Source organism: Megalopta genalis, chromosome 14, assembly GCF_051020955.1.
Source record: "Megalopta genalis isolate 19385.01 chromosome 14, iyMegGena1_principal, whole genome shotgun sequence".
NCBI lineage: Eukaryota > Metazoa > Arthropoda > Insecta > Hymenoptera > Halictidae > Megalopta > Megalopta genalis.
Window position 1 is genome coordinate 10,114,905 of NC_135026.1, and position 14,398 is coordinate 10,129,302.

The 14,398-nt window shown below is 34.0% G+C and overlaps 1 protein-coding gene across 6 annotated transcripts in view; it reads left to right on the plus strand.

The window, feature by feature from the left end:
* Positions 1–14,398, plus strand: part of spg (dedicator of cytokinesis spg) — a 169,757-nt gene that overhangs the window by 134,118 nt on the left and 21,241 nt on the right. For all 6 annotated transcript variants that reach the window (XM_076526262.1, XM_033479578.2, XM_076526264.1 and 3 more), the window contains exon 5: positions 11,871–11,955. In XM_076526262.1, coding sequence (XP_076382377.1) covers positions 11,871–11,955 — 85 coding nt within the window. The remainder of the gene's footprint in view (positions 1–11,870; positions 11,956–14,398) is intronic.

Here is a 14,398-nt window from a genome sequence, read left to right on the forward strand (position 1 = left end):
TTAGGAAAGGTTAGGTTTCATTTATATTTTCAATGTCATATGATACCAAGCCATTCGCGGCTTCTATTTAAGAAAATCATTGGTGTTTCGCGTTGTACCACCCGTTTTATATATTCTACCATACTCTCTCCTACTACAAGTTTTAGGAAAGGTTAGGTTTCATTTACATTTTCAATGTTATATGTGTGATACCAAGCCATTCACGGCTTCTATTTAAGAAAATCATTGGTGTTCCGTTTTACCACCAGTTTTATTTTACCATACTCTCTCCTACTACAAGTTTTAGGAAAGGTTAGGTTTCATTTACATTTTCAATGTTATATGTGTGATACCAAGCCATTCGCGGCTTCTATTTAAGAAAATCATTGGTGTTCCGTTTTGTCACCCGTTTTATTCTACCATACTCTCTCCCACTACAAGTTTTAGGGAAGGTTAGGTTTCATTTACATTTTCAATGTCATATGTGTGTGTGTGATACCAAGCCATTCGCGGCTTCTATTTAAGAAAATCATTGGTGTTCCGTTTTGCCACCAGTTTTATTCTACCATACTCTCTCCTACTACAAGTTTTAGGAAAGGTTAGGTTTCATTTACATTTTCAATGTCATATGTGTGTGTCATACCAAGCCATTCGCGGCTTCTACTTAAGAAAATCATTGGTGTTCCGTTTTGCCACCAGTTTTATTCTACCATACTCTCTCCTACTACAAGTTTTAGGAAAGGTTAGGTTTCATTTACATTTTCAATGTCATACGCGCGATACCAAGCCATTCGCGGCTTCTATTTAAGAAAATCATTGGTGTTCCGTTTTACCACCAGTTTTATTGTACCATATTCTCTCCTACTACAAGTTTTAGGAAAGGTTAGGTTTCCTAACTGTACTAAACTGTACATTTTATGCATGTATGGTAGACATGAATAGGTCAAACAGAAAACTGTTTGAAAAAAGCGAGAGAAATATATCTACAGACAGAATTAGTTAGAGAGTGAAGAGAAGAAAGCACAAGAGAAAAAGAGGAAGAGCAAGAGAGAAGGACAAAATAAAAAGGGAGAGAATTTTAGAGAGCAATAAAGAGAAAAGATAAATCCGCATAATTTATTTACTGTAATGAAAATTCTATTCAAACAAATGAATTGACCATAATCAGAGTGAAAGAAAGAGAGAGGGAGAGAGAGAGAGAGAAAGAAGTTTTTTAAACAGAAAGAAGTTTTTTTGTAAAAATTGAAGAATGTTGTTACGTTAGAGGAAAGATAAATCCGCATAATTTATTTACTGTAATGAAAATTCTATTCAAACAAATGAATTGACCATAATCAGAGTGAAAGAAAGAGAGAGAGAGAGAGAGAGAGAGAGAGAGGGAGAGAGAGAGAGAGAGAAAGAAGTTTTTTTATAAAAATTGAAGGATATCGTTACATCATTTTCCACTTATTACAGTTATTAAAAGGGGGGGGGGAGACATTTTCATCTAATTCATGTTTCTCACAATTGACTTTTAGACAATCTTTATTTCGCCTCGCATATTTTATATATTTAACTAACTGTAAAGAAATTCACATAATGAAAGATAAAGAATTTGTCGCTCTGACGAAAGAAATAGAATGCGATTTTGGAAAGGTTTTGGAAACAAAGAAAAAGTCAGCCGCAGGAATAAAATCGCAGGTATAAAATGGTTCGTAGAAGCGAGGGCGTAGGACGATGCACCGAATCACGGCGATCGGTGACGTGGCGATGCAGGGAAGAAGAAGAAGAGGACCCTGAGAGAGGGGCCGGAGGGAAAAGGTCGCTCCAGTACCACTTAATTCTGCCGATCCAGCCGAAATCCGCTCGAAATTCACGATCCTCGACGCGCGGCCGGCCACTTCACTCGAGAAACGTTAATTACCGCTCGACAGCCATCGATTCCCACGCGAACTGCAACTCGCAGCTCTTTCGACTGTTCGCTGGCTCTCGTCTCGCGGAACGAGACCTGATCCACGACTTCCGGCCCGTCGGAGTCGAATCTTGCGGATCGTTCGATTGTTTCCTATTAATTTCAGTCGTAATTCACAGATAACATCTCTGATCGAAACGGAAAAACGCTGCGTATCACGACTTTGACAAATTTCATTGGGATTTACGTATTTATCGAAAAAATATCCTGAAGACAAATTCGATTTGTTCGACAATATAATGTACTTCGAAGATCTGCCAGAACTGGACCTTATTTGAATAATGTTTCAAATAGATTGTTTGAATAAAATTTTATACGAGTGATAATTCGAATAATAGTTTACTCGGAAAATATTTTGGATAAATTCTACGAATAAAATTTCACTCGAGAATAAATATCTCGAGTAAATTCTTCGAATGAAATTTGATTCAAACAACATGTCCAGTAAATTCTACGAATCAAATTTTATTCGAGTAATATCTCGAATAATTTTATTCGAGAATTTTATTCGAAATATTACTCGAATAACATTTTATTCATTTCGACGCGCAACGCTCGTGTTTTGTAATAATATTGCGTTATAAACAATCTGTTATATGCTTTGCTATTATTATAATTCGACAGGAATTAAGGAACATTATATATATAATCCTTATAATATCCTTATAATATATAATAATAATATATATATAATAATATATAATATATCCTTATAATATATATATAATGTTCCTTAATTCCTGTCGAATTATAATATAATAATATATATATATATATATATATATATAAATTTAATGTTCCTTTATAAGGATATTATATATATTTATTATTTTTTATTTATTATTACGACGCTACTTGAAAATGTAATGTTTATTAACTTTTGTCCGTGAGCGCACATCAACGTCATAATTGACTTAGGCAATCTTTATTCCGCAGTGCGGTCATTAATATCCGTTAAATGCGCGCGCCTTTTAACGGTCGAGTAATGTGTATTCGCGCAAAAGATGCACAAAGACTCGCGGACCACCGATTTGCATAAACGATACACGCCGCGAGAGTCTGCGGAGAGCCGAAAGAATCGCGGGAGATGGTGGGAAAGTGGTGTAACTGGATTACCGTAATCGTTTAAACGCAGAGAAACTCCGATAAGTGTATTACTTATCCGGCTGCAGCCGCGACTTCGTCCGGAGGCTGGCCGGGAGTTTCACTCAATTTTCCGTAGACGGCGCTCGCACACTCCGCCGGAGACGTATTCCCCAAGTTGCCAGAGGTTCTTGAACTTTTCGATCACGGCGTGCAGACTCGCCGCGCTCAGCTCGCCGACTCGTCGTCGTCTCGCATCTCGTTCGGTTATTAATGCGATTGTCTCTCAAGATCTTCGGTTCTACTGGCTTTTGTTCGGCGAAGCCGCACTCTCTCGATGCTGCCGAAACGATCGATTTGTTACAATTAAATGCGGCGACGTCGGAGCACTCGCCAGCGCAGTCGGTAGAACAAAATATGGCGATATTATAATAGTAATAATACTATTGTAATACTATTATGCCACTTTCAAAATAAACGGCTCATGTTTCAAGATCAAGGAGGAGAAACCTCCAAATAATTACCATATAATATTATTATTATAATTATATTATAAGTATTATAATACTATTATAATATTAATTATATACCATTTTATAATAGTATATGATTAATATTATAATAGTATTATAATAGTATTATAATAGTTATAATATAATTATAATAGTATTATAATAGTATTATAATACTTATAATAGTATTATAATAGTATTATAATAGTATTATAATACTTATAATATAATTATAATAATAATATTATATGGTAATTATTTGGAGGTTTGTCCTCCTTGATCTTGAAATATGAGCCGTTTATTTTGAAAGTGGCATAAGTCACTTTACCGTAATGAAAAGTGGTGATTTTTTCATGTTTATACGAAATTATTTATACTGAGAAAAATATTAGTATCCTGAGATAACAAATACAAGTAAATCTTCTCGAAAGTTAGCATCTATATTTTTAAACGTGTTGAAACGCAAACCCTTAAAATATATCGACTTAAAAACAAAGTGACATATATGCCACTGTCAAAATAAACGGCTCATATGTTGCTGAGGTTATCGTTATAAACAACGATACGCGTAAGAGTGCATAGTTGAAAAAATAAGACATAAATTTTGTCCGTTAAAATATATTTAAGAAGTACAAAAATATATTTAAGAAGTCGATTCTCTACCGGGTGGCCCAGAAAAATGTGTACACAAATTGAATAATTGTAACTTAAGTTTTTATTCACATATAATTAATATTTAAATTGCAAATGAATCTACGTAAAATGTATAAGTTTTGAGGAGTCAAAGTTTTGATTCGACCATGAAAATTACAGATCAAAATTTTATTTAAGATAGTCAACATATTTAATTTAATCTGGTTGTTTCTTTTTTAATATAAGTAAAATTATTTTAGAAGCACAGTAACCAGAGGGAAACACAGTAATTGACACACTTACCCTACATATTACTACACCGAAGCTTACGTGTAGTTGCACGCCCCCTGGCAACGCAATATGTCCGCACGGCATCGCTGTTTATTTACTGTTTCTATCAACACGTCATTGGGACTTGTCAGCAATCTACGTATATAACGGGCGAACTTTTTATAAAACAAATACTGAACACCTAACCCAGTTCTAAGTCGGATGCAATTCAGTCTCGAAAGCTATACAGAGTGTTCGACGATCAGTGCCGTTTGACATAACTCCTGCATAGAGTATGTGATGGGATAAAGATGTACAGAGACTTTTTTCATCGTTTTCTATATAGTATGTCGCTGTAGCATAAAAAGATTTGTATTTTCTCAAGGTTATTTTAAGGTTCCTTCATCCTTTCTAAATGAAGTGCTATTACTAAAACAAGTACTCAAGATAATCCAAGCATTGCAAAAATCAACAACTTTTTACCTTGACTTTTTTAAATGACACCCTGTTTTTCTGACGTCAAGGGTGTTTTGTTTCCAACGTCGAGATGAATTTAACTTAAATCGAGATATAGAAATAAATTTAACTTTAAATCGAGATGAATTTATTAATTTTAATTTAATAAATATTATACGATGTTCTTGAGATGATCTTACATTCGAAAATACAGGCAATTTTCATGAAGAATTACTTTTACAAAATAAATCAGGTTGCATCAGATGTTCAAGGTGACCTTGACAATTTTACGTAAAAAGCATATTTTGAATATGCGGACATGCAGTCTACCAAGTGCTGATATAATTTTGACTGAAGTATTTTTTAATTGCGCTACCGGAAGTGCCTAAGAAGTGGTGACTAAACTTAACGGGTACACCCTGTAGATTGTTTGCCCAGATCTAATAAAAACTCAGAAATTATAGATTTGCGAACATGATAAGCATACTTACTGGATTTATTATTATTATATTATTTTTTACATACTGGATTTGGTTTAGGTCAAATCTAGGTCAAATCTATTGTTTATCCAACTCTAATCTAGATACGAGCACTTACGAACATAGTTGATGAAAAAACGAATTCAACAACCTACCACACAATGACTCATTTGTACGTTTCACTAACGCGTACAAAAATGATTTTCTCAATTACTGCGAATTTCTAAGCTAAAATTCATTCAATGGTCATCGTGCGGCAGGTCGTTGAATTCGTTTTTAGGTCAGCCATAACGTCGTAAAATCAAAAATACAATGTGTGTTATCTAAAAAAGTCAAGGTGACCTGAGTTTTTTGATCGAATAAGAAAGTTTTTTGAAATTTTTATCATTGCACTTCGCTCTCCTCGAAGTAGTCATTAACTTTTATTCCAAACATTTGTTTGGTGTGTGTGTGTGTGTGTGTGTGTGTGTGTGTGTGTCCGATTAATGTAAATGCCACAAAAATCGGTGTCGCCGTTAAAATGAGCACTCCGTATTTATTTAAATTATCAATAAATTCGTGTTACAATTACATACTAAGAGACGTACAAATTTTAATACTACGATCCCGCACCACGAATTCTGTCGCACACGCAGGTAAAACGCAAGAAACCACGGCCGCGTGGCTGCATTCCTGCCAGGTGAAGGGGCCACAAGGGGGCCCGGGCGAGCAGCCCCGGCCCTGTAGGGCCCCAATGCGTCCGAGAACACGTCGGCCCTATGGCATGCGGTCGACCGGGGTCATGGGAAGTTAACTTCACTCTTAAGTATACAGAGGTCCGGCCACTTCGGAAGCGAATTTCGAAAATTGATGCGGCCTGTCTGCCCGATTACATCGCGCTGCCCCCTTCCTGAGGAACGAACGACTGGCGATCACGAATCATTCCTAGCTACTTCTGCGATCTACCTGTCCTTCGCGTCACTTCGATCGTGCACACATCTCACAGAAATCGAATAAATCGTTGAAGCTTATGGCACGATAATGGCCGTCCGATAATCTCTAATCTTGCTTCTCGAAACATAACATTTTTTTAAAACACTGTATCATATTTTTTTTGTTAAATCTCGCCCTGTGCACTTTCACCCGAGGAGTTGAACACCTTGGAAATGAATTCACGATTTTCATGCAGGTCGACTGCAGGCTTGATAACTCTTCTTAGTTGTTTCGGAAAGGTCGCTATAAAGATTTGATCATTTATTTATTAGTAGATTGCAGATTTTATTGCAATGCATTCAACAATTTTATTGCGATTCATCCTTCGCAGTCCAATTCCAAATTTTCTTTCAATTCTAAGTTTGCTACGATATTATATACAATTTAATCATATAACTATATCTAACTTTGCAGTATATTTAAAACAATTGAGAAATACTACAATTACTTTTACATGCTGCGGATTTTATGCATTCATGGGGAAAAATGTATAAAAGAAATGGACGCAGGAGAAGATTTTATGAAAACAATTATAAAAGCGAGAATACATTTTTATTTAAGCTTTGTAATATAATATCGACGTAAACAATTTTTATTTTGAATAAAGATCCACATGTAATTGTACCACGATTTATTATACTTACGTACTCTATAACCTACAGACTATCACATAAACCAGCAAAGTATTGGGTTGGCAACTAAGTAATTGCCGATTTCTTAACCGTAGCATGCGTAAGGGAGGGTCAAAAAATGTCCACAGAATTTCAAGCATGTATATTTATTCCAACAATGTTCTTTTATAAATTGTTTGTATTTCATTCTTTCCTAAACGTATTATCTAACAGTATCGTATAAATAAATATAACAGAAAAAATAATTTCTTATTTCTTATATTTTTGTATATGATCAGAGTCGTATACATATATTATTTCATATGACCCTCCCTTAAGCAGATCTTAAACTTTCTAATACCTCGAGAGCGTCCTGGGGTTAACTCAAAAGAATAAGATTAATTATTGGGTTAGCAACTAAGTAATCGCCGATTTATTCAATGAAATAAAAAGTTTTTTTTTTACTTGGAACGTCATATATTTCTAGCATATTCGTATGTGACTTTGCAATCTATTAGGTCTACCGGAAAGTTCTGCCCGTTTGAGAAATGAAAGGAAATAATAGATTTTTCATAAATTTAGTAATATTTATATTGTACAATATCATTTCCGTCGTTACTTATGGCCTCTTGCCAGCGTGACGGCAATTTGTGAGCAACATTTTTCAAAAATATATGTCTCAAATGAATATGTGCATATCTATTGAAATTTGCAATGACATTATCAGACAGAACTTTCCGGTAGACCTAATATTGGGTTGGCAACTAAGTAATTGCCGATTTGTTCAATGAAATAAACATTTTTTTTACTTGGAACGAAGTTTAATCTGTAATGTATTTTCCATTTTGTTCGATGACCTTTTGCCATCTCTCTGACAGCTTGAAAATTCCACGCTCGTAGAAAGTCTGACCCTTTTCGGCCAAAAACCGAGTTAAGTGAGATTTTACAGCGTCATCATCGTTAAAAGTTTTACCACGAAGGGAGTTGTCCAGGGATCGAAATAAGTGGTGATCCGATGGCGCGAGATCAGGGCTATATGGTGGGTGTAACAACAATTCCCAACCAATATCCATCAATTTTTGCCGAGTGGACAAAGACGTGTGCGGCCTAGCATTGTCCTGCTAGAAAATGACACCTTTACGATTGACCAATTCTGGTCGCTTTTCCTTGACCGCTGCATTCAATTTGTCCAGTTGCTAACATTCACAGATAATAAAAAATAACATAATAATAATAATAATTTTATAATATAACATTTACGGATATCATAAAAATGGGAGTGAGAGACATCCATAACTGAAATCGGCAATTACTTAGTTGCCAACCCAATAAGTACAAACTACTTATTAGTACAAAAGTCTTGTCTAGTAAACCTAACCACAAAGAGTTAAGATTACCGAAACTCTAATTGCTTTTTCGCAATTGATGCAGACTATTTTCATTTTACATAAGTCCACTGAAAGAGCCATTTCTATTAAAAGATCACTACTAATTGACCGTATCGTCGGTGATTACCGACGCGACGTGTTCCGATGATTATTCCAAAGACACAATTCAGCTGAAAGAAACCGGACACTCGGTCGAATCCCGTCTGCCGACTCTTCGGTTTAAGTTTCAACCACGAATGGTGAGCCAGTGTTTGGGAACGGTGAAATTAAGCGTTCCGTTTGCGGTGGAACGTTGCACAATGCAACGAGCTCCGGCACCTCATTTCGAACGCGCCGTGTTCTTTCCGCGAAAGGAGAAACACGTCCTCGCGGAACGATGATTCAATGCAAACATATCTGTGTTTGCACAGTTTGAGTTCTGTTATACAATAGATGTCGCTGAAGGGCGCTTCGTCGACGAACCAAAGCGACCGTTGAAATATTAGGCTGCAAATAAGTCTGTAATCCTCTTAAAACGAATCTCCTTCAAATGATTTTGTAGTTATATAATTAAAATAGTGATGACATCAGGAATGTATACATTAATTCTACAAATTCCAAACGTTCTCTTTTTTTTTCTTTTAATGCAATTTCAACCTCCAATGGAGATTATTCTACGACGTAATTTATGGTAATGATTTTGTACGTAATAAAAGATCACAATAGATTCTTTATTTACCCCATTGTTTAAGTCTTTGTTATATAATCTGCGGTGATCCATAGAGTAATTGATTTTTTCCTAAAAATTAGAAAATATGACTCAATGGTTTGCCTATGTGATAAAATGTAATTATATTTTGATGACCGAATATATTTGTCTCAAATATGCACACATTCGCTGCAAGACTAACATCTCAGAAAAATCCAAGTCATTTAGACCAATTTATAGTGGTGTACATAATTATACACTCAAATTAACATCTACATTGTTACTAACCTGTAAACGAAAACTTAACAAGATACTATATTTATATATTTCTATTTTTTATTATTTCTAATGTATTTCTATTTTCTGTTATTTCTAATATAGAAATATACAAATATGATGTTTTGTTAACTTTTTGGTTAAATGTCACTGAAAATGTAACAGTTATTTTGAGTTTGTAACAGTTAACACCATTGTACTTGATCTCAATACAATCCATACATTACGAGTGTCCAGATAAATAAAAAAAATATTACGAGTGTTCCAATTTCATGGGATCAGTATAATTTAACCTAAATTATCAATTAATAAGAGCTGTAATAAATTTTATAAAAAAATGTCTGTATTTTCGAAAATTTAAGAGGTGCCAGAAAGTGTCACAATAATTTTTCTATTTCGTAATGATTGACCATGGACAGACAAAGGAGAGATAATAACCAATTTGTGGTTATGGTTGTACTTTTACTTATCTCTAATAATGTGTTGTAATTAAACAAATTGATAATAAAAGAAATATATAATACATTTTATTATATATATAATATGTATAATAAAAAATATCAATAAGAAATACAATGTATAAGTAGTATTAATTAGAAACTAATAGACTCTCGTAAAATCATTTTTTCAAAGTGCTAAACTTTTAGGTCAGAAGCAATTATTCTAGTCCAAGGTTTCAAAGGTTAAGAAAGGGTGTAATAAAAGATATTAATTGACACCCGTTCCCGACCTGGCATTCACTATATACGTCACTGTAATTTTTTGCGCAGAACGTTTTTAGTTCATAAAAAATGTTCGTCCATGAAAGGTTGGATTCTCTCTTCCAGTGGAATGGAAAGAAGTTGGTCGATAAATCGCAGTCGCAAATGCAGAACCTCCGGTTCATGGTCTAATATTGTCGTTAGACTTAGTGAAATCTCACTCGGAAATCCCTTTCATGAAACTCGGCGAAGTGAAATGTTTGAGAAAGTTCGACAAGACTTTGATCTATTAGATTGTCCGTAAAGTAGTTCCATTTTTCAAAGGAAAATGATAGATGGTTTTTCAGAACTCCCTTCATAGGAAGGCGTTGAATATAAAATTCATATATTATATATTATATATATATCAATATAAAAATAATTATAGCAGAAATAAATAGTATAATATAATATAATATAATATAATATAATATAATATAATATAATATAATATAATATAATATAATATAATATAATATAATATAATATAATATAATATAATATAATATAATATAATATAATATAATATAATATAATATAATATAATATATAATATAATATAATATTATATTATAGTAGAAATAAATTCAAATTCTTATAAAGCAACGCATGTCAGACATCTTTAATAGTCAGCAGGTTTAGTGTTAATACTAAGAGGAAATATTCTAGTAACTTACAAACGAGAGAGAGAGAGAGAGAGAGAGAGAGAGAGAGAGAGAGATTTTAATGAATTTTGCGCGGAGAAAGAAATTACTTTCTGAACCACCTAATACTTCGAAGAATAATGGAACCATAATAAAACGCAATTTTATCGACCAGATCATGCACATTGGTATTGAAAGCAAAAAACCAGTCATTGTTAAATAAAATATTGACTTGATGAATTCATAGCATTTTCTTTCAAAGTGAAAGAGAGATGAAGACATAGATAATGAACGAAAAAATGATTTATTTTTGTCTTTCAATTGCTTAATTCTTTATTTAATTTTTATTTTTTATTTTTAACACTTTTAATTTCTTTTTGTACTTTTTAAAATTTTTATTACCTTTTTTATTTGTCGTATGCTCTAAATAAAACAATATTACAATATATAATATTACAATATTACAATATTACAATAATATAATGTGTACATTTAATATACATATAATATATACATACATTTAATATACATTCTATTCAAATGTTAACGGTGTGTGAAGTTTCTTAACCTCTGTCGGTGTGTGTATATTTACTTCTGAAGCATACGAGGAAGACCCAGACCTAGCGCAGACCTAACCTACATCTAATCCATACCTAACTCACTCTTATTTTTCGTTCGAAGCTCATAGATTTTTATTTTTTTAAACACCTACAACTCTTCTTACGGAATAAACAGCTGAAAATAGTGTTATAATCTCCATAGCCAAGTTTATTCATTCAAAAAACCCGAATTTCTTAAAAAATGGCGAATGATATTTATAATTATTATATTATTATATATATATATTATTATATATTATTATTCCTATAATCCTCCTATTATTATATATTATTATATATATATATATGTATATTATAATTATTATATTTATAATAAAGAAAAAATCTCGTTGGGAAAAATATATCGAAGCAAACGTATTATATTTTTATTAAATAAACATCTATCAAAGAAAAATATAAAGCTTTTACTATTCTCATAAAAATCCGATATTTCATATGCAACAACCTAATATTTCACCAGTGTCTTCTATTTTGGTGTGGGACGTTATCCCATCGTAGGATCAGCAGAAGGCGGGAGATTCAAAATTCCTCAACTGATCGGGTCGTTTTCTTTTTTCGACTGTTTCAGGAAACTGGGCCTGGACCTGGTGCCTCGTCAGGGCGCCCATATGGTGGACCCGGATACCATGTCCGTGGTGGAGCTCTATCATGTGGTAATTATAAAGTCGCATCGCATCCCGTAAGTCCGGGAAAATATGCTGGAGGAACGGTGTTGCCCGATAGCACTTTAGAGAGCCCGACACTGCCGCCGACTCCGCAATCGAGGGAAAAAAATGGGGGACCGGTGTGGAGAGGCTCCAATATGCCCGTATGAAAGAGTCGATGACTGAAAAAGAGAGCGAAAGAGAAAAAGAGCGAATGTGGGAGAGAGAGAGAGAGAGAGAAAGAAAGAGAGAGGGAAAGAAAGAGAGGACGAGAGTGAGAGAGAGAGAGGGAGAGAGAGAGAGAGAGAGAGAGAGAGAGAGAGAAAGAAAGAGAGGACGGGAGTGAGAGAGAGAGAGAGAGAAAGAGAGAGAGAAAGAAAGAGAGAGAGAGAGAGAGGGAAAGAAAGAGAGGACGAGAGAGTGAGAGAGGGAGCTACGCTGAGCGAACAGTTCACTGGACGCCGAGGCTCATTGAAATTCTGGTCGGAGAGCTGACCATTTCGAGTGGCCTGCAAGAATCGAAATGAAGCCGGTCTTCGACTCGGATTCGACGCACGTGCGCGCCGACATGAAATTTTTAACGTCTCATTGTGCATTCAGAGCCTCGATATTTGTGACTTGATTTTTCGGGATTTAAATTCGCTGGAGCCACAGCGACCGAATGCGAGCCGGTCGTCGATCCTCTATTCCGAAATCTCGAGAACCCCCATTAAACCTTTGCGAACGGGGATTTTTCATCGCGATTTTCATGAAATCTTCTCCCGAGCTAAAGCAAGGATAATTACGAAGTGTGAGGGAGACACGAGAATACCTACCTCACACACAATATTGAAAACTAACCTCAAAATAAAACTCGGTCAGTTGGCCATATCGTGGGGTGAGGAATTGCTGGGTCTTCCATTTGTTTTCCGGCATAATTAACTTTATATTTATTGAATAAGACATGTTATATATTTTGATTCTATTATTTTGTTTATTTTCTTAATTCTTTTATTTTTGTATGATTTTATCGTGTTTATTTTTGATAAATGTAAGATTAATTATACCCGTATCTTATTAATATCAGATTGCGTCCCCCTCCCTAAAATCATTACAATTTCGTTTGAAACGTTTTTTATCATCATCGACGGTTTCGAAGATATTCGACTGGGTCGATTTAAATGGGTCACCCCCTACATCAGGGGTTTCAAACTCAAAAGCTAACTTGGGCCACATAAACAATGCTTAACTTTAGGTGGGCCGCAAAAAACAAATCAATGTTCATAGAAACAAATATTTTTATTTTGACTAGTACATTGTAATAAACATATATAAAGTTAAATTATTGTTTACGTCCTGATACTTGACATCAAAAATGTTCATCTCGGGCCGCGAATTTGACATCCCTGATCCAAATGAATTCAAGGTTATGTTACCTGTTCAAGGTTATATTCACCTGCACCAGCTTCAGTTACTGCCTAATCCAAGAATCGCTACGACAAATGAATCGATGATCCAAATCAGTGGTGTCGAACTCAAAAGCTAACTTGGTCCATAATAATAAATAAACAATGCTTAACTTTAGATGGGCCGCAAAAAACAAATCAATGTTCATAGAAACAAATATTTTTATTTTGACTAGTACATTGCAATAAACACATATACATATACATATATATAAACATAATTCTAAATATTATAAATATTATAAATATTATAACATACATATATGTATAAACATATAAATTATTGTTTACGTCCTGATACTTGACATCAAAAATGTTCATCTCGGGCCGCGAGTTTCACATCCCTGATCCAAATGAATTCAAGGTTATGTTACCTGTTCAAGGTTATATTCACCTGCACCAGCTTCAGTTACTGCCTAATCCAAGAATCGCTACGACAAATGAATCGATGATCCAAATCAGTGGTGTCGAACTCAAAAGCTAACTTGGTCCATAATAATAAATAAACAATGCTTAACTTTAGATGGGCCGCAAAAAACAAATCAATGTTCATAGAAACAAATATTTTTATTTTGACTAGTACATTGCAATAAACACATATACATATACATATACATATATATAAACATAATTCTAAATATTATAAATATTATAAATATTATAACATATACATATATGTATAAACATATAAATTATTGTTTACGTCCTGATACTTGACATCAAAAATGTTCATCTCGGGCCGCGAGTTTCACATCCCTGATCCAAATGAATTCAAGGTTATGTTACCTGTTCAAGGTTATATTCACCTGCACCAGCTTCAGTTACTGCCTAATCCAATAATCGCTACGACAAATGAATCGATGATCCAAATCAGTGGTGTCGAACTCAAAAGCTAACTTGGTCCACAATAATAAATAAACAATGCTTAACTTTAGATGGGCCGCAAAAAACAAATCAATATTCATAGAAACAAATATTTTTATTTTGACTAGTACATTGCAATAAAC